The 21,622-nt window shown below is 32.9% G+C and overlaps 1 protein-coding gene across 5 annotated transcripts in view; it reads left to right on the forward strand.

The window, feature by feature from the left end:
* SNX13 (sorting nexin 13) overlaps positions 1 to 21,622 on the forward strand; it is a 133,698-nt gene that overhangs the window by 99,662 nt on the left and 12,414 nt on the right. For 2 of the 5 annotated variants that reach the window (XM_021674181.2, XM_012450687.2), the window contains 6 exons: positions 1,146 to 1,183; positions 5,091 to 5,160; positions 9,175 to 9,314; positions 14,866 to 14,973; positions 16,237 to 16,347; positions 21,334 to 21,495. In XM_021674181.2, coding sequence (XP_021529856.1) covers positions 1,146 to 1,183; positions 5,091 to 5,160; positions 9,175 to 9,314; positions 14,866 to 14,973; positions 16,237 to 16,347; positions 21,334 to 21,495 — 629 coding nt within the window. Of the gene's footprint in view, positions 1 to 1,145; positions 1,184 to 5,090; positions 5,161 to 9,141; positions 9,315 to 14,865; positions 14,974 to 16,236; positions 16,348 to 21,333; positions 21,496 to 21,622 lie in introns of all 5 variants that reach the window. The other 3 variants (XM_012450686.2, XM_021674180.2, XM_012450688.2) reach the window with 2 other exon arrangements.

A 21,622-nucleotide genomic window follows, 5' to 3' on the forward strand; every position in this document is an offset into this window, starting at 1 on the left:
ACTGTATTTCTGGATCTTCTATTGTTGATCAAGAAAGTAAACTCTGCCTTATTTTGCTCCCAAATTCTCCTTTAACTTGACTTGTCATTGGTGGGAAGATTTAAGAGGTGGGCAGACCACAGAGGAAGTAGGAGGAGGCATATAGCATATAATTGAATAAAGAGGATAGAGTACTATTTACTCATTTTAAGTATCACCAAGGGATAATCCTAGGTGCAGTTCCCAGTTTTTTTGTGACCAGAGGGCTGAAGAACCAAGAAATGTTCTTTAGCATTTACCATAAATTTAGAAGGCAATTATCAGCTGCCTCCTTGTAGAAATAATACAATCTTGTTTTTTTTTGAAGACCCATTTAGAGAACCAAATTCATAAATAAACTCTTAAGTGCTAGAAACCATACATTAAACTGTATATGAATATTGCTTTACCGTAGATGTGTTTATGTATTTAATAAAGGAACACCTTAACTGGTAACTTAATTTTCTTAGATTATAATACAACCTAAGGGAAAAGATTATTACTTGACATTAATGTTAATAATGTAAAATTGACTTAATCTCTAACATTAATTTTTCCTAGTTGCTTTTTAATTAAATGGAATTGCATATGGAGTTTTAAGTGTCTTTTTGTCTATTAGTTATTTATTGATGTAAAAATCTGGACTTCCAGTGTTTTCAAGAAAATCTACCACCAAGAATAAGAGGACTTAATAGACCCTATTAAAAATCAGTCTTTTTATCCCTCACACTACAGACTGATTTTATTTGTAATCTTTCTTAATCCAGTGAGACAGAAGTTACAAAATAGTGCTAATGTTTCTTAATGGGACTCATTCTGCAGTATTTTCCTCATGCTTACATTGTATTAGGCAACTTAATTTGATACTATGAGAATAAAAACATTTAATAATTTCTCTCCTGAACATGAATGCCTTTTTGTTTTTTTTCCCAGCTATCAGGTACAAATTATATTGTCATTTAAATGTCTGGCTTGCGACAGCATGGAACTTTAAGGGATCAAGTTTTGGGGAGTATTCCAGTTTTGTTTTGTTTTTTTACTGTTATGTTATATCTTGGCTTATGTGACTTTCATTGAACTATTTTAAAGTTTTTTGCTGTATACTAAGTTGAATTTCCCCCCTGCAGAATCTTTTAATGGGTCTCCTACAGGAAGCATAAATTTGGTAAGTACTATTATGGGTACTTTAATTATGAAAATGATTTGAAAATAATGTAAAAGACTGAGCCTTAACTTAGGTAAATACATTATATATAAACAGGCCCCCAAATCATCCTTTAGTAGTGTAAAAAGTTACTGTGCTTTTAAAGAAACGCTAAGTTCACATATAAGGTATCTATGAATTAGAACTTAAAAATATTTTATCTTTACTTTAAAAATTGGCTTAGCTTACACCTGCATAATTGCTTTTGTGCATTTTATAAATAAATTGATTTCATTATTTTCTGTTCCAGTATTTATGTGTTTAAATTACTGACCAGTGCTATGATAGGCAATAAGTTTGTGACACACAAATGTTTATATTGGAATCTGTTTTTTCTCCTCTTGTATTTAGAAAGAAATATAAAACTAGTAGGGATAACCAAAAACCAAGAGGCATTTCTTAAATTCTATACTAAAACAAATTCAAAATATTTTTTTTATAAGTTTAGACAATTTTACAGCAACTACATATTTATGATTGAGGTTAGAATAACATGTTTTTAGAATCTCAACTGTCATTGGCATTTTATATATTCAGGGTAAAGCCTAAAATAATAAACATTTCAGTTCTCTTATATATTGAGCCTTGTCATTTGAATAACTTATTTTCTGAGATTCTGTTAGGAGGAAATATTTGTGCTCTATAAAGGTTTCAGTTCAGTTTAACTGGGTATGGGAGGGGGAAAACAGGTAAGGTGTTATTTTGTTTTTCCTCCTACCTGCATTACTTTTTGTTTTAGACCTTTTGTAATAGCTAAATGTTTTACAGGTAATTTTTCTTAGATGTTAGCTATACTACCATGTTTAGTTCTAAAATAACCTTATTGAGTAAATGTTTTGTTACTGTTTTATAACCTTTAGTAAAACACTAAAGCAAAGCTGCAATAGAATTGTCAGATACTTTGTAACTTTTACAATGTTTTCCTAAATCATTTGGTATTATTACCATTTCCTTGTTACAGTCCAGAGCTTTAAACAGAAAGAAATTTCTCCTAGAGCTTGAAGGAAGTGTTAAAAATAATATTCATTATACTGCAGAGTTTCCAAATATGACGAAACTCTTCCTTGGTTTGAAAGTTTTTAGTATTCACATTTGTAGTGCTTGTGAAAATGTTTACACACTAGTAAAAAAATTTTTTTCTTTATTCCATGTCTGGAATAAATGCTTTTCCAAATAAGAGAAATCTCTTTTGTCACATGTTAATATAAACCAGAATAGTTTCTGGATCAAAAAAAGGTCATACTTGAGGTCAGTGACTTGGAGTATTTTATTATTCCTGTAAATCTATTTAATTCATACTTTTAAGTAGTGGGACCATGTAGGCAAATTTTAGTGAATATCTGCATTTTAAAAATAGCTTAAGATTGTAAACTAGATCACGATAGTTTATTCCAATATACTAAACAAAGGAGATATTTAATGTGCTTGGTGTTTTGTACATTTGCCATTGGTAGCTTGGTAGGTAAATTATAAGCATTTCTGTTAGTGCCATTATGGTTGTGTTTGAATAGCTATCATAGTAAAGTTGAATTTTCAATTTTTGTCTTAGTGTTAAAAACCACCTTTGCTTGCAAGGAGTGTAAGAACTGTATCTTAAAGAGTACTTTGCAAATTGTGCTTATTTCAATATAGCGTTAATGAGCTTGTTTTGAAAGCACAGTTCTCTTTTAAGTAATCAGTTCTTACATTTCTAAATCAAATGTAGTTTTGTAAATATTATTTTACCAATTGTAACTTTATAGTTTACTTGATATTTACTTGTGTACTCTAACTGTAACTAATGTTTTTCCAGTTTTCATCATATGTACCAAAAACAGTATTTACAAATTGCGTATTTTAAATGAGATAAAAAGACATTTTTCCACTAAGCCTTTTAACAACTTTTGGATTGCATAGTTTGAGATGCTAAAATGTTTAAAGAGATAAATACATTTGGCATTTTTAAATGTTAACATACAAGGGAAGGTAACTATTATTAATAATGCTTTGTTTAAAAAAATAGATTGTGTTACCTGTGCTGGCTTATAAACAGAAGAAGTTATAGTAGGTAATATAAATTTGGTAGAATATTCCATTTCCTCCGAGTCTTCTTTCACATAAAAATGTTGAAGTAAATGTTGTGCTATTTCTATTAAAATGTTTTCTTGAGCACGTAAAAAGAAGTGCATTCTTTTTTTCCCCCTAAAGTATTTTCATTCACAGTGTGTCCTGACAGAGATGTAGAGCAGGTATTAGCCCCATTTTGCCATTGGGAAACTGAAATCCGAGAAAGTAGTTGATATGGCTAAAGTCTCTTAAGGTGTTGGTAGTAGAGCATGGACTAGATCTCATTTAATTTGATGTCTTTGCCATTTGAGTTGACCAGAGAAGTCTTGTGGATCATCTGTATAAAGTCTTGTGGATTATCTGTAGAAAATCTCTGTAATTCTGTCTCTATAGAATTATCACATTTTGCTTCTCCTAACAATCAGTTGTTAGTTTTTACCTTCTTAGAATGCAGTTTCCTTAATTGACGTGACTTTGTGTCGTATGGATGGTTGCATTTAAGTCATTAAGATGACTTTTTTAGTAATGATAATACTATGTTAGGACTCAAAAGCTCATTCACATTCTATTATTTTTAAAGTGTGAAATATATCTGAGTTATGTAACTTGAATATGTGATGTGTGAATAATGTAAATACATGAAATATGTCTAGATTATATGTGTTTGGTGTCCTGAAGACCACTCCCAGGCTCAGTGATTTGCCAAGAAAACTCACAGGACCCACCATAGACTTACTCGCGGCTAGAATTTCTTAACTGTGAAAGGTTATAAAGCAAAATCAGCAAGACAACATGTGTAAAATGTTGCCACCAGGAAAACTCATTGGAGACTAAATGTACAGGTTTTCTATCGGAGGCAGATTACGTTGCACATACCAAAATTCCAGATTCCCAGAAGGAAAGCAGGTGTTCAGCATGAACAATTCTTGTATAGATACTTTAGGTATAGGAAACCACTCTTACTGGTTAGGGAATGCTGGGAATCTTCGCTAAATTTAAGTTCCCAGATTCCGGAAGCATTCTTTTCTAAGCAGAGCAGTTGTAGGCTGCCATGTTAACTCTGCAGTCTGCTTTCATCGTATGATTGTGTTCCTTTTTATGTATGTGTGTATATATGTATATGTGGCAAAAACGTTTTTAAACTTTAGACCCAAAGGCCGTAGTTATAAAAGATTCCTTTTGAGTCAATAGGAATTTGTTTATGGAATTGCTTTTGAAAATTAATCATTTAAAATCTATCATAGTCTATGGATTCACCTCATTTAATAAATAATCAGAATAATAGCTAACATTTGTTATATTAGGCAGTTTTCTAAATGTCTTATATGTCTTATTTAATGTTCACATAATTCTATAACTTATATGGTATTCTCATTTTATAGAGAAGGAATCTGAATTAAATTTAAAAATTATTTCTAAATTAATAAAAGTATTAAGTTAAAAAATACAGAGCTGGTTCTGGTATATTTCAACATAAATGTTAAGAATATGTCTACTTATTTTTATCTAGATTTTCTTGCCATATAAGGACCACAATTGAAAAGTAACAAGTTACAGTAGATGGACAAGCAATTAAGGATGAAATAATCTAATATATTGTTTATTACTAAATTATTTTATTTTATTGTTTCTTAATCTTTGCTTTTTTTCTATTAGCCTAAATAGAAAAGATTATTGTATGTGGAGGGGATGGAGGGATAGAAATAATATATAGTTTACATGCATGTAAATGAGTAATTTAATGCATATATGATATAGAAATCTTTGACACTTTTTTTCCTATAAAATTTTAAAAATTTGTATCCTGATTTTTTTTTCTCAGTCTTTAGATGACCTTTCAAATGTGTCTTCTGATGACTCAATACAACTTCATGCCTACATTTCAGACACCGGTAAGAGACTTTGAAGTATAATTATTGCATTAAAACTATTTATTATCCCTAAATTACTTTTCACATTTATTTTTGCTAACCATGTTTTTTGTTCTGTAGTCATGTTTTTTTTTTACTTTTCTTCTGCAGCATGTCCTTCATTGAATTCTATGATATTTATGTGCTTATGTATTTGCGTATTTGATCTAAGCTTGTTACTATCAACATTTGAAAATGCTTATATTCTAAGTGTTTTACCATTTCTAATAAACTCTGAAACCATTCTTTACCTCTTTGATGCTTGGATCTGGCTGATAATTGTCTGTATAATTCTCATTAAATTTTTTCTGGAGTGATCTTAGTTCAGGATTAGTTTTCATACATGCAAAGTCAGGCTAGATAACTGTGGTAAATGAAGCCCCTGGTATAGGAGTTCGCAGAACGTCAAGAAGTGCTTGAATGGGGTGACAAACCTCTAAAACTTTATGATCATTCAGCATACATGGAAAATTGTTAGTAAACCCAGGAAAAATTACCAGTTTTCATCGATGCCATTGAGTTATTAGATAATACTAATGAGTATTAAATAATGACAATTTTCTTATCTGACCTCTCACTGTTCTTAGAATACAAGAGTTTGTTTGTCATATTATATACTGAAGTGTAAACATACTGAGGTGTATACCTTTATTCAATTTTATGCTTACATTTTAGACACTGAAGAGATTTTATAGTATAGTATAGTTTAGAAGACATTAACTTACATCTTTTAAAAATAGATCTTTGTTTCCTTTTTCTTCTCACTGGAACTGAAGTCTCAATTGACATTTGTTCACTGCCAGATTTCTGGAATAAAACAAGTATTTATTAACTTCTTAAAATGTGTGGAAGCTCTGTGCTAGGCAATTTTAAGAAATTATTTCTGCCTGACAAACACATACAAACACTGAAGAGGCAGCATAGTATAGTGGTGAATAGTACAACTTTTTGACTGAATTGCTTGGGCTCAGACCCCAGCTCTGCCAATTAATAGTTGGGTGAGCCATTTAAAATTAAGGTCTAGTTTAAAAAAAAAAGCTGAGTAAAACTGAGTAAGTTCCTTCTTTGTATCTCAATTTCCTTATCTGTAAGATGGGATGGTAATAATAACAATAATACATAACTCATAAGGTTGTTATGGAACTAATTAATTACATTAGTAATTATGCATAACAGGCATCATATTTGATTGTTAGTTCAATAAATATTTTACCAACTGGACTTCAGAGTCTCTTTGGTTCTAGATCCTGTGTCTTCAACATCTTTGTTTCAGAAAGTAGGAGCTTATAGACTAGTCCAGTGCTACTGAAAGAATGGTCCAAGGAAGCAGTACACACACAAGACTGGTAGTCTAGTATGTTTATTGCTTCCTTCATTGAGAAGTCTTGCTTTAAAAAGTATTGGCTTAACTTAAACAGTATGATTAGTAATAAAGTTGATTTATATTCTGGTGCTATTTTTTTTACAGAATAAGAATTATTAGCAAATAGTTTGCAGATCACCTGCTATGAGTAACATCAGCCTAATTAATAAAAACAAACCCTTCTAGATAAATCACCATCTTCACAAAACCAGTATCTGTAACTCCCTTATCTTCCTTTAAGTCAAATTACCTTGATGTCTTCTGCATTTCTTTTGTAATTACCTCATTATTCTTCCTATGGTGCATACACCCTGGGTGATCTTCCAAGCCTATGGATTTTTGACAAATCCTGATTATTCTTTTTTAGACTGCTTTCTTATATTTCTTTTCCTTTTTCATTCCCTGCCATTCTCCTTGTTCTTGTTAATTTTTAATTCGTGATGGTTAGCTGCCTAATTGGCCTCTGCTTTCTATTTTCCTTTCCCAAACCTATCTTGGACACACCTGATAAAAACCATTCCCTTGTTGCTATGCTTACTCCATTGAGAAATGGTGGTTCTCTAACATGATTAAAAAGTGTTGTGCTGTTTGATTTGTATAAGTCTCTGAGAGAAAGATAACTGGACAAGATGAACAGTGAATAGTAGTGCTACTTACAGAGCAAGATGTCCAAAGTGTATTTCTAGGCATACATTTTGTCAGTTCAGAAACAGTGATATTACATAGAAAGGGAATGAAAGACAATTTTGAAAAGAAAATACAAATCTTAGTAAAATTTTTATGAAAGTTTGGGAAGAGTTTCTGTCCAACTGCTCTTGCCAATAGAGAGTTCTAACTTTTATGCTATTAATTTACCAAGAAGCTATACTGAACTTCTGCCCAGTTATACACAAAATAGCAAAATATTTAGCCCCAAAACTTGACCACTTTTATTCACAATTTTGAATCAATGTAATCTATTATTACAAGATCAGTTTTAGACTCCTGGTTAGTATGGTAGTCTGAACTGCTATGGGAAATCCTGCCTTCCACACATAGAAAGACTGAAAACAGTATTACAAGAAGAGTGGAAAAGGGAAATCTACAGGTGCCATAGACCATGAGGAAAAATAAATTTAGAGAATTGAAGGGATGTTAAAGCAAGGGGCTCATATAGCATAAAGACCGGGTCTTGATTTTGGTAGGTAGCATTTTCATGTCCTCAAGTTTAGAAGAGTCAGGATGGGCCAAGGCTGTGGGAAGCTGGAACAAAGTCCTTCGCATAAATCTTAGTGTCACAAAGGGCAGCTTAATGTCAAAGAGGAACTAGGAAAACTTAGCCTACCTTCAGTAGAAAGAACAAGAAATGTCAAGATCATGATTGGAAATGGTGTCTGTCACCCACAAAAAATTGAAAGCCCAGCTTGCATCCCACCATGGTATGTCTGGATTTAGCTGTCCTCAAGTGATTATGTATCACAAAATTTCAAGCTAGAGAGTTAGTATTAAAATTATTTCTGAACCACTGAAACCAGCAGTTAGAGTGGTGACACTTGACACTGTTCAATGTGAATGTTTCCCTAGCCCAGGGCACTCAGAACACCCAGGAAGAAATAAAACCAGTTGGAAATGAGCTTACAGAAAGCAATTAATAGCAACAGAAAGAAACAGGAACCACAATAAGAGAAAGCCAACAGAACCAGCAGATAATTTGCATCCTGTGAACTTAGAGATACCAGTCTTAATAGACTGGGTCATAAGTATGTTAAAAATATTCCTAGAAAGAAATCCTACGACAAGAATAAACACTATGAAAACCAAATAAAATTCTAGAGATTAAAAAATACAGCGATTGAAATTAAGGTCAGAGGATAGATTAAGAAATAGACCAGATACAGATGGGAAGAGACTCAACTTTTGGAGACCAGATTCTAGAGTGCAGAAAGAGGAAGAAATGGAACATCAGAAAGACAAGTTAAAGAAGAGTATTTGAAGTGCATCTCCTTACTTAAGATGAGTACAAAATGGGAACAGACTTTGATTTTAAAGATTACCTGACTTGCTTGGTATGTGGCAAATTAATAGGAAAATGCTTTGAAAAAAAAATGCCCAGAATAAACTGCACTTGTGAACTATTTAACATTATCAAAGAAAAATAAAATTGCCAGAAGATAAATCTTATCCTGTGGCTGTTGCTGTTTAGTTGAAAAGATTTTAATTGTAATACAACTGAAAAGTGAGGGCTAGTACAAAATCTTATTTATTTTTTTCTATATTAAATTTAAGAAATTCTAATTTCACACTCTGAGGTACGTTAGAGGTAGCAATGTAATAATGTAGTGATGTGGTAACAGAAAGCTCTTTGGAAGAGAGAATCGTAATAGATACTGCTTTGTGGTTGATAGTGTCACACTAAACTTAGTTTAGTTTGTATTGTAGCCATTATATGTAATACCTTATGGATGTGAGCATGGAGGATGGGAATCTTTCCTTTGGGGACATCCTTTTGTCTCAGTCTGTCATTTCAGATTCTTCTTCATTTCATATTATCTTTTTTGTTTTCTTCGTCTTCCTCCTTTTTTGTGTCTTTTGTTCCTCTTCATTTTGTTTTAAATGACTAGTATGTGCTGACTATGCCCCATATGCTGTGGCAGGCGTTTGTAATGATCATGGCAAGACATACGCATTATATGCCATCACTGTACACCGGCGTAACCTGAACGGTGAGGAAATGTGGAAAACCTATCGTCGTTACAGTGACTTCCATGACTTCCACATGAGAATCACGGAACAGGTAATAAAGTTTTAAAAACTTGTGCATTTTATGTTGTTTCTTGATTTGACTTTGGTTACAAATAATTCTGAGGATGCTCAGATACTAATTTTTTAAAAGGTAAGAATATTTGGTATAATCACCATAAATCTTAGAATTAATCTGAGCATTTAAGTAATAAATGTTGAACACTTTATCAGTCCTAACCATTGTGGACCAGTGACAAAATATCAAGGGTAAAAATATCTTGGAAAATTAAAGTGAATACATGTTTCTGATTTTAAAATGCGTGTGTGTGTGTGTATTGTGCTTTTCAGAGTTTTTTGGTCTTAGTTTGAAAGTAGGGATGGGGATTGCTGTAGGACATTTTGTGCTTTTGTTTTTGAAGGCATAATTTAAACCTAGAAGTTAGTTTAAATGGCAGCTTCATCTAGCAGTGTAATGGTGAAGTGAATCCTTGATACATCACTCAAGTTATTTTGAATCACAACCTAAAATAAATTTAATATTAACCAAATCATATTTTCAATTCTTACTAAATACAACCGTCTTAGGCCGGGCGCGGTGGCTCAAGCCTGTAATCCCAGCACTTTGGGAGGCCGAGGCGGGTGGATCACGAGGTCAAGAGATCGAGACCATCCTGGTCAATATGGTGAAACCCCGTCTCTACTAACACAAAAAATTAGCTGGGCATGGTGGCGCGTGCCTGTAATCCCAGCTACTCAGGAGGCTGAGGCAGGAGAATTGCCTGAACCCAGGAGGCGGAGGTTGCGGTGAGCCGAGATCGCGCCATTGCACTCCAGCGTGGGTAACTAACGAGCGAAACTCCGTCTCAAAAAAAAAAAAAAAAACCCTCTTGTTTTATAGATGTAATTTAAAAGGATTCTTAAAGATAAAAAATCTAAAGAAATTATTTCCCTGTCATATTTTTTAATTAAATATTTTATCAACTTAAAAAAGTAAAAGATCTTTGATGAATTGGAATAAATGATCTATGAAATTTATTTTAACTCTTAAAAAGTCCTTGATTCATTCAGGGTTTTAAGGTATACAACTGGTATTAAACCAATAATAGTTAAAAGTGACATCTGATTCGGTGAACTAAAGCTTTGCAATGACATTGTACTACTTAAGAAATCAGAAAATATCTTTTTTAATGTGATAGTGAAAAATCTGTAATTGGCACCATGATAATCTTATTAAAATATCTTGTGGATAGAGTGAGATAAACTATTAATAGCTTTAAAGTGATGAAAAACAGGTTAATGTTGACTTCTGAAGCCTATATTAAAAGGACTTTTTTATTAGTAAGAAAATTAAATTAATAACTTTGGACATGGCTATTCTTCTGTTCTTATGCCAAATATAACCTTTCTTCATGTTTAGCTTGATTTGTTTAAATAATTTTGTGCCCCACATTGAAGAAATAATTGCTTTACTTTTAAAAATATTACTGGTTTGTGGACGGGGCACAGTGGCTCACACCTGTAATCAAGCACTTTGGGAGGCCGAGGCAGGCAGATCATGAGATCATGAGTTCAAGAACAGCCTGGCCAACATGGTGAAACCCTATCTCTACTAAAAATGCAAAAAATTAGCTGGATATAGTGACGGGCACCTGTAATTCCAGCTACTCAGGAGGCTGAGGCAGGAGAATTGCTTGAACCTGGGAGTCAGAGGTTGCCTTGAGTTGAGATGACGCCATTGCACTCCAACCTGGGTGACAGAGTGAGACTCCATCTCAAAAAAAAAAAAAAAAAAGAAAAAAATTACCTGTTTGATATTGTTCTAAAAGCATATAGCTCATATGTCTTTTTTTATTCCCATCCTTATACTTTAACCAAACATGATAATTTAAAAAACAATTTGAATTGGTAAGAGTAGTTTTATTTATTTGCAGGCTAATTTACTTGCAAATTAAAGAGAGTTTAGTGTAATATGAAACGTTCTTTGAGTAAATAGTTGTAATTTTCTTTCTAGTTAAGAGGAATAATCATTCCCTAAATTAAATGTTCTGGACTATAACTGTAGGCATTATGTTTATATGTTGACAAATGTAAATGAAGAACATATCTTTTTTTTTAAGAAAACTTTAAGAGGATAGTTCATACAGAAATTTCCCTTTTCAGTTCAGCACCAAAAGTTACATGAAATTGATAAAGCATAATTTCTTTTTCAGACAGCTCAGTGCAAGTGAAATGGATGTGTTTTGACTTGGTGTTTCTTTGTGTGTATGTGTGTGTGTGTGTGTGTGTGTGTGTGTGTGTGTGTGTGTTTCTTATAAAGTCACAGTAGTTGTGATTACCTAAGTATTTAAATTGCTCACAGAAGTTAAGAAATTAAAAACTCCTCTTTTAAATGAAAATTAGGTTTTAGTAAAATATTAAGTATCTGTAAATAAGACTTAGGGTGTTTGCCTTTTAGCTCAACCTTACCTATATTTTTAAAACTCAAATCCCTAATAAAATAATGGAAGAAAAATATAATGACTTGTAATTCAACAGTAGGTCACAGTACAGCCAGTTAACATGAATAAATAGTAATTGCATAGAACTTTTAAAGTAAAATTATTTTAAAACAAGTTTTATTTTGTTTATGTACTTTCATCATCTGACATTTTTCCAAGGCCCAGTGCAGTGGTTCATGCCTGTAATCCAGCACTTTGGGAGGCTGAGGTGGGCAGATCGTTTGAGCTCAGGAGTTTGAGACCAGCCAAGAAAACATGGCCAAACCTTGTCTCTACAAAAAAATACAAAAATGTAGCTGGGCATGTTGGTGCCTGTCTGTAGTCCCAGCTATTCTTGAGGCTGTGGTGGGAGGATCACTTGAGCCTGGGAGGTGGAGGTTGCAGTGAGCCGAGATCCCACCACAGCGCTACAGCCTAGGTGACAGAGTGAGACCCTGTTCCGTAAATAAATAAATACATGCATGCGTACATAACAAACTAAATGTATGAGGTATCATTTATTTTCTTTAAAAATTTGAATAATCTTATTTGATATTTTATGGAGATGTATAAGGATTAAAACAAAATAATTAAAATGTTAAATGACATTATGTTGGAAATTGCCTGAATTGCTCATTCATTGATTAAACAAATATTTATTAAATTTTTCCTTTGTGTCTGGTACTTTTCTTGGTGCTAGCAATATAACATGGAACAAGACAAACTAAGTTCTTGGCTCTAAGAGCTTGTAGTGTAGTCACTACTGTGCATTTCTGTTTTATTTGGTGAAATCTACGTAGGTATAGGTAAACTACTAATGATTTAAATGTTAATAACATTATTCATTAAGGTAACTGAGTAAAAATGTGCACCTATGTTAAACAAATCTTGAATTCTTTTAATACAGAATTTCAAATCTGTTCTTTAAATTTTCCATCTGTATATTAGGAATCTAAACTTGGTGTGTTTAATGTAGAGAAGTAAGATCTTTGATTTTAGAATGTCCATGATTTATGTGTAGTATTTGAATTATTTGTAAACACTAAAATCCTCTTATAATTTATTTTAGTTCTTTTTGGTGAATTTCTAATTTTGTTTATGTGCCTTTAAAAAACATTTTCATGAATTTTTGGCAGAGGGAATTATATTACTATTCAGGGTATGGGCAATTGTTTGCTTGTTCTTCAAAGTAATCTTTTAAATAGCAAGTATATGATGAATTAATACAGAGTATAAATTTTTGCATGTTCTCCCTTGCTTTTATAGTTTGAGAAAATTGTTAGTGATTTATGTTTCTTTTCCAGACAGACAACTTAAGAAGGAATATGTTTTAGTCATTTAGGCTTTAGGAAAATAACTGTTTTTTTTTTATTATTATTAGTAAGGTTTAATGTTTTAAAGTTTATGAAATAAATTGCTATTTTAATGGATACTGTCATATTTCCTTGGTATATTAGGTTGGTAGGGCTGCCCTAATAAAATATCACCAACTAGGTGACCCAAAACAACAGAAATTTATTTTCTTATAGTTCCAGAGGCTAGAAATCAAAGATCAAGGTATTGACAAGTTTGGTTTGCCGTGAGGCCTCCCTTCTTGGCTTGCAGGTGGAAGCGTTCTTGCCATGTCCCCACATGGCCATTTCCTTATGTGCATGCATTCCTGTTGTCTCTTATCGTGTCAAAATTTTTTTTTCTGATAGGATACCAGTCAGGTTGGTCTGGGGCCTACCCTAAGGGATCATTTAAACTTAATCATCTCTTTAAGGACTTTATCTCTGAATTCAGTCACAATCTGAGGTACTGAATGTTAGGCCTTCAACATGAATTTGAGGAAATACAGTATAGGCCCACAGGACTTGGCAATGCCAGGAAAAAAATGTATGTTTTCTAAAATTGAGTGAGTACTTTAATATAATGTGGATCGGTCATATTGGAGGAAATATCTTTTAGGACACCTTGGAAAAGTAAATTTGCTCCCCAAAAATTTTTTTGACATGTGATATTCAGGAGGACCCATTTCTGATACTTTTGTGAATCACCGAATTTGGTAATACTGCTGTAGTATAATGTTTTCTCTGTAAATTGCCTCTACCCTTTTTTGGTTTTCCTGCTAATAGGGGAACAAAAAAACCACTTTTTACCTTTCATGTATAACATATAATGAACTTGTTCAAATTTTAGCTCTAAGCAGCCATTAGATTTGTCCTTACTTTAACAATGTATCACAATCTTCCAGTTTGGGGACGAATATTATCCTAATACTTTTTATTTCTCTTTAATCTCTGCACCAAGAATTAGTTTTCTTTACAGAGACATTGTTGTTTTGAACAAATACTGTTTTAAAAAGTTTGTTTCACTTTAGGATATATATCAAATGGGAAAAATGGTGAGGCTCTTTGAAATTTCAGGTACTAGACTGTTGATCGCGTACAGTCACTAGTTAAATGACTTTGCTCTTAAACACTATTTTAGCAGCTAGCGTGGTTAAAAATCTGTGTTTTAGCAAGGCATTATAGATTACTGTGATGGACCTTTGAAGGTGCATCCAAATGTTAAGTCTGTAAGTACTAGACTTACGGTATACACATTTACTTTGTGTTTGTGATTTTACAAAGATAAAATTGTTCTTAATTTTTTTTGGTTAGTGTAATCTATGAGTTTATGTTTAATGGGGTTGATGGGGCAAAGGTATCAATATTTATTATAATTGTATATGTACAGGATTATAATTAGCTACTATCTATATTTTGAAATTTGCCTTTTTATTTGCTAGTACTTTATTCACTGGTCCAAGGCTTATTAAGGAAAATATTTTTTCAAAACCTTTTATTATGAAAATTTGGAACAATCTCTACATGAGGGAGAATGTTAAATGAAACTCCATTGGTCAATATCCATCTTCATCATTTATGCAAGTCTGTCTTTCTTGATTTAAAATACTTTTTAAATCAATAATATTAGAACTGTGTTTTGAGCATATTTGGACAATGTTTTTTATTTTCTGATTTTTGCTTAGTATATTGCAAAATTATCTTTTGAAGATGTTTTTAATTTGTAGAGAAATCGTCAGTTTGGAAATTCTTTTGTCTGTATAAAACGTGCTACTGAATGTATTTTGTCTTACAGTTTGAAAGTCTATCAAGCATATTGAAGCTTCCTGGAAAAAAGACTTTTAATAATATGGATAGAGATTTTTTAGAAAAGAGAAAAAAGGATCTAAATGCATATTTGCAGGTAAGTTCATGCTTACTATTATCCACAGATTTTCATTTAATATAGCACACAGGTATAGCAGAATGTTTTTACTGTGACCGCAGGATAGCAACCACTTTTATGCAGCATGTCAAATGTGACATGCAGTCTGCTTGGTAAGTTATAAACATTATTTCTGTGTTTAATGATTAACTTAGAAGTTTTCTAGACACTTAGTGTTAGGGATTGTGCCTGTTTTTGCTTAGATAAATGCAAATGCCTCTCTTCTCCTGGCTTAAAGCTAAATGTCTGACATCATTTTTATGACCTAGGTCAAACGTTTGATTTTTTTTTTAAGTGCTTACTTTATAATTCCATTAATATCTGCATCAGTTATTTACAAGATTCTTAAGAAAAAAATCTTTTGTCATAAAGGTATCTTTTAAATGTCACGGTATTACATACTTCTTAGCTAATAAACTCAGTATGTCAAAACTTGTTCCGCTGAAGGAACTAAGCTAGGATGTTGTTTGTTATGTTAGCAGTTGTGAAAGCAGTAGTTTGTTGAGGGCTTCCATATAACACTTGAATGTTTTTGTTTGGATTATTTTATGTCCTTTTTTCATATTATTTTTGTTTGGATTATTTTATGTATTTTATTTCATACTATTTTGTTTGTCTTGAGACAGAGTCTTGCTCTGTTATCCATGCTGGAGTGCAGTGGTGCAGTCATAGCTCAATGCAACTTTGAACTCCTGCGTTCAAGGGATCCTCCTGCGTCAGCCTCCTGAGAAGCTAGGACTACAGGTGCATGCCACTGTGCCTGGCTAATTTTTTCAATTTTTTTTATAGAGATGGGGTCTTGCTTTGTTGCCCAGGCTGGTCTTGTTTTCCTGGCTCGAGCAATTCTCCCGCCTCAACCTCCTAAAGTTCTAGGGTTAGAGGCATGAGCCACCTTGCCCAACTTATTTAATGTTAACTCTAGAATTGTTATGCAAATAACAACAGTTTTCTAACCTGGATCTTCTTAGTATAAGCTATAAGATCTGAAAATAGAATAGTAAATATATCTGGACAACTTTCACATTAGATACACTGAAAGTCAAAATAGATGAGGTGAAGATATATACACCAGACTGTTAATTGTCGTAAAATTATTGGTGACTTTATCTTAACTGTGTAATTGGATTTTTAAAAATATGAATCAATATTTTTTAACTATACATTTTTTATGAGCTAAAATTATAAACAGTAGTTAATCTCTAGCATCCTGTTAGTTTAAGATAATCTTTTTTTTCCTGTTAGTTACTATTAGCTCCTGAAATGATGAAGGCATCCCCAGCTTTAGCACACTATGTGTATGATTTCCTTGAGAACAAAGCCTACAGTAAAGGAAAAGGGGATTTTGCTCGCAAGGTAAGTAAGCAGACCATTAAATTGGGTTTCTTTTTAGGTCTATTTTCTGACTTTGTTTATAATAAAAGAAAATAAATTTAGATTTGTATGTGTGTTTTAAAACTAGGAATTTTGTTAAGTTCTCCTCAGCATGTTTATCATTATTGATAGGAACATCTACATATAAACTTCTGTCTTCACATGTTGTTTACAATTCAGCAGATGCGTGAAAGGAAGAAAAAAACAATTTGAAATGCTACATTAGGAAAAGTTTGCCTGAGACAAGTCACAAGCTTTTCATTATCTGTAGAGGGAAATGTTTCATGCTGAGAGAAAATGTTGTTTACTTGGAATAATGATAAAAATATTAAATAGGATATGTTCTGAAAGTATGCCTCTTGAGAAAAATCTTTATATATGAAATATTTTAAATAATTTAAAATAGAATTTAAGACCCATTCTTGGAATAAAATGGTAAGGTAAGACAGTAAATAAGTGTTTAAATTAGGTAGGATAGCTTAAGGGGTAAGAATACAAGCTTTGAAATCAGGCAGGCTTTTGGTTCAAATCCCTGCTCTGCTATTTACTAGCTGTGACCTTGAGCATGTTACTAAACTTTTGGTATTTCAGTTTACTCAAGAAATGAAGTTTTTGTTTTGTTTTGTTTTTTAGACGGAGTCTCACTCTGTCACCAGGCTGGAGTGCAGTTATGTGAACTCGGCTCGCTGCACTCTCCGCTTCCCGGGTTGAAGCAATTCTCCTGCCTCAGCTTCCTGAGTAGCTGGGACTGCAGACACACCACCATGCCCAGCTAATTTTTGTCCTTTTTAGTAGAGACGGAGTTTGTTGGCCAGGGTGGTCTCGATCTCTTGACCTGGTGATCTGCCTGCCTCAGCCTCCCAAAGTGCTGGGATTACAGGTGTGAGCCACCGCGCCTGGCCAAGAAATGAAGATTTAAATGTCATTAGAGTATTATGTGACTCATGTGATATTCTTTATATTACAGTGCCTGGAAAATTAATAAACCTCTCAATAAATGTTTGCTCTTAGTAATAGAAGCAATACAAGCAGGAGCAGCAGTGAGGGAAGCTGGTATTTACACCACTCTTTGTATTTTATCACTTTTTATAAGTTTGAAATTATTTCAAAATGACAATGTAAAAAGAACAAGGACTTTCTCACTATTCTTCATCCCCCTAAAAAGACCAACCTAAAAAAAAAAAGTTAAGGAATTAATACAAAATAACTAAGAATTAACAAGTATAGGAAGTTCAGGCCAAGCATGGTGTCATGCCTGTAATCCTAACACTTTGGAAGGCTGAGTTGGGTAGATTGCTTGGGCCGAGGAGTTCGAGACTAACCCTGGTAACATAGTGAGACCCTGTCTCTACAAAAAATCAAAAACAATAGCTGGGCATGGTAGTCCCAGATACTCAAGAGGCTGAGGTGTGAGGATTGCTTGAGCTTGGGAGGCCAAGGCTGCAGTGAGCCATGGTCATGCCATTGAACTCCAGCCTGGGTGACAGAGAAAAAAAAGAAAACTTTCATATGATTACTTTAGGATTTTTTATTATATAGGTTGGTGCACAAGTAATTGCAGTTTTTGGACATTAAAAAAATAATAATGGCAAAAACCACAGTTACTATTGCACCAACCTAATAACATTTCTAAGTTAGTGTTTTAATAACAAGTTCCAGAGTGTGGCCCTTATAATGGAGGGGAAAAATATATGGTGCTTATCTGTGTATTTCGTGATTGATCATGATTGAAGTGATGCAGTTAAATTACAACTTTAAGTAGTTTTATTGTCACTAGAGACGCATTTTAGTCTTCTATGTTTTTTATGTTTATGTGTCTTTTCTCCTCTAAAGGTTGTATCCATTTTAAGATAAACTAATAAATTGAAAGCAGCTTTTGGAGATAAAAGAAATATTAAAGTATACTTTTTTTAACCAAACAACAATAGCACACGTGTATGTCCAAACAGTTATATACCACTTATTTTTAAAATTAGTAATGGAGTCTACCTATCCTTCTGATTCATTTCTGGAATTCCACAATAACATATGTTTTTCATAAACCACATTGGCGATAACCAAGGTCACATTGGCCTCTTTAGAGTGTCAGAATAATTTTTATACATATCAAGGATTTGAGATTTCCAACTCTATTTCCTTTTTGGCTAAATGATAGTTTAATATTTTTCTCCTTAGTTATAGTTCACTGGAAATTTAATGGCTATTGAATAAGATCATCTCCAAACATTTTATCAGTGGCTGTTCAGGACTTAAATAATACTTCATAACACGTTAATTTCATCACACAATGAGTCCCAGCTTTGGAAAATCTGTGGAACATTCCTAGAAAGAGTGACTGACAAGTAGCTTTCCTCTGTCCACACTGTATCTTTCTATCCAGTTTTGTATCATGGCAAAGGCATTTTAAGCTAAAATTAGAGATGTAAATTTAAGTTAAAATAGCATTGTGTTTATGTTGTTAACAATACAAATAACTCAGCTGGGGTAGTAACTGAATACACAGCATCTGTGTATGGACAGCTAAGTGTACGCTTATGCTGGCAATCTATAATCTACTCCTGTACGTGATCATCTGAAAGTTTTTCTTTTTTTTCTAAAATCTACTTTAAAACAAATCTTGTTTTTGGAAATGTTTTCATACAGTAATGGACTCTGCTTTTATGCTTATGAAATTCTGCTTCTTTCATGGCTAAGCAGCAGAGTCACCTATAGAGGTTTTTCATTCTTCTTACCCCAGTTCCCTCCTAATACAAATGCTTGGGCTTTGCCTTTAGGAAAAAAAAAAAATGCTTCTGTACTTCTGGGATGCTGCACAGACAACTATTTTTAATTATTAGGAAATTCACTATATAGATTTAGTTTCTTTTTGAGTATCAATGGTAGTATAGTCTTATGCCTGGATAACCATGTGAGATAGTATTCATTTAACCAATTCATAATAGCTAAACTCAGGTTTTTGCTGTGAAGTGTGAGATGTATAAATTTCTAAAATATTTTTGAGGATATCACACAATTGTAACTCAGGTTGGGGGTTAAATTGAAGTTTATGCCTTTTATGCTTCTGAAATTCTATTTCTTCTGTGCCTTATTAGAGAGGTGGTAATGTTTCCTCAAGCTGCACATTTTAAATGTTGTATTGTGCTTAATGCTTATCTCTCTTTAGAATTCTATGCTATGATCTCATTACTTAGCTTATTTATGTGTTAATTACCATTTAAAACAAAAGGCCACAGTGTTGCAAATTGTGTCCTGATTAATTTGAACAAACTGTTCTGGTTGACCAAAACCTACAGGATATAGAACTAGAATTACACATGTGCATGCATGCACGAACACACACAAGAATTAGCCACACATGACAATTAACTTCATCTTTTTATCTTTTTGTTTCTCTCCACCAGTAGTTGTGTTTTTCAAATCCTTATTCAAGCTAATTTCTGTCCTTTGGTTTTACTCTGAGTTGTACTCTACCATTGCCACTCTTAGGGTTGGATATTCCATCAAGCATATCTGTGGTACTATTGACTGAGCTTAAGCCAGGGAGTAACCAACCAAAACTCTCAGCCTTTGTACAGTTACCTTGAAATTCACTTTTTATTAATACTCATTTTACCTCTTCTAGTTTGTCTTGATGGAAGCCATGAAAATATAATTAGTGTGAAGGAGTTTTGTCTTCTTCTCATCTTTTAACATTGCTGTGATTACTAAGGAGTGAGGTTCATTTTTTGTTACTGTTACTCATTTTTTACTTTTTGCATGGAATATAATTTCTTTTCCCTGATAGCTTTTGTGATGCTTAACATTTTTTGGAAGATATTACTGTAGTTTTGTATGACTTTGGTTTTGTGTCTTTTCTTTGATTTCTTTGTTTCTGTTAAAAATCTCTCAGAGAGTCCCATGTGCAGTTTCTGTGATTTCTTTAGATTTCTCTTTTTTATAAATTGAAATCATTTTACATTTTATAGCCATATATCAATTTTTTCCTTCTGCCACTGAAGATTTGTATTTCTTCTTATATCTCTAGTTGTATTTCTTTTTACAGTTTTTGTATTCCACCTTACTAAAATATGATTTACATGTCTGATTTGCAGTGTCTCTTTTCCTTCTTTGTAATGAACTTCAAATTTTCTCTTTAGATTTTAATTGCACATATAATGTATTCTAAAATTATTTTTTAAGAATAAATCTTAAATACTAGTTATTTCATTTTATTATTTATTTTACCTGATTGTTTTTTGTTCAGTATGAACTCAGAATTCCCAGTTGTTGCCTTGAGCTTTGGCAGAAGTATATAGTGGCTAATTCTAGTTACATCAGTTTCTGTTTTGGAAAACTTTTTTTTCTTATAAAATTTTGAATGGAAAACTTTTTCATTCAAAATTTCTTTAATAAGAAGGCACCCAAAGCTTATGTTGATTTTCTAAGAATAACCTCATCAGATTTTTAAATCATACATGTATATGTGAAAATACTTTGTTTTTTGTGACAAGGGTCTCACTTTTGCCCAGGCTGGAGTATATGGAGTGCAGTGATGTGATCACAGTTCACTGCAGTCTTGAACTCCTGGGATCAAGCCATCCTCTTGCCTCAGCTTCCCCAGTAGCTGGGACCGCAGGTGTGTACCACCATGCTTGCCTTTTTTTTTTTTTTTTTTTTTTTTTTTTTTGTAGAGATGAGGTCTCACTGTGTTGCCCAGGCTGGTCTCAAACTCCTAGGTTCAAGTGATCCTCCTGTTACAGCCTGCCAAAGTGCTGGGATTATAGGCATGAACCACTGTGCCCAGCCGAAAATACATTTTTAAGACACAGTGAAGACAACATTTCTGTACTTTTAAAATGTAATGACATAATATAGACTAGAACATTATTGCATTTTTCCAGTGTTGCACTGTATATTTTCCAAGGCTTATCATTTGGATAATAACTTTGGTACAATAAAGTCATGGTATAATATCTTTTTTCCCTTTAGATGGACACTTTTGTAAATCCTCTTCGCAATTCTATGAGGAATGTTTCAAATGCAGTTAAATCCCTTCCTGATAGCTTGGCAGAGGGAATGACTAAAATGTCAGACAACATGGGCAAAATGTCAGAAAGATTAGGTCAAGACATAAAGCAATCATTTTTTAAGGTAAGACATTTTCAGTAATGTCTAAAGCAAACTATTTTTAAGCCAACTAACATGTATTGAATTTTGGCTGGATTTACCTTATTGCCCTAACCTTATTTCTTTTCCACACTTTGCTAGACACGTAGTC

Source organism: Aotus nancymaae, unplaced genomic scaffold (assembly GCF_030222135.1).
Source record: "Aotus nancymaae isolate 86718 unplaced genomic scaffold, 86718_ANA_hifiasm-v0.15.2.pri h1tg000025l, whole genome shotgun sequence".
NCBI classification, from domain to species: domain Eukaryota; kingdom Metazoa; phylum Chordata; class Mammalia; order Primates; family Aotidae; genus Aotus; species Aotus nancymaae.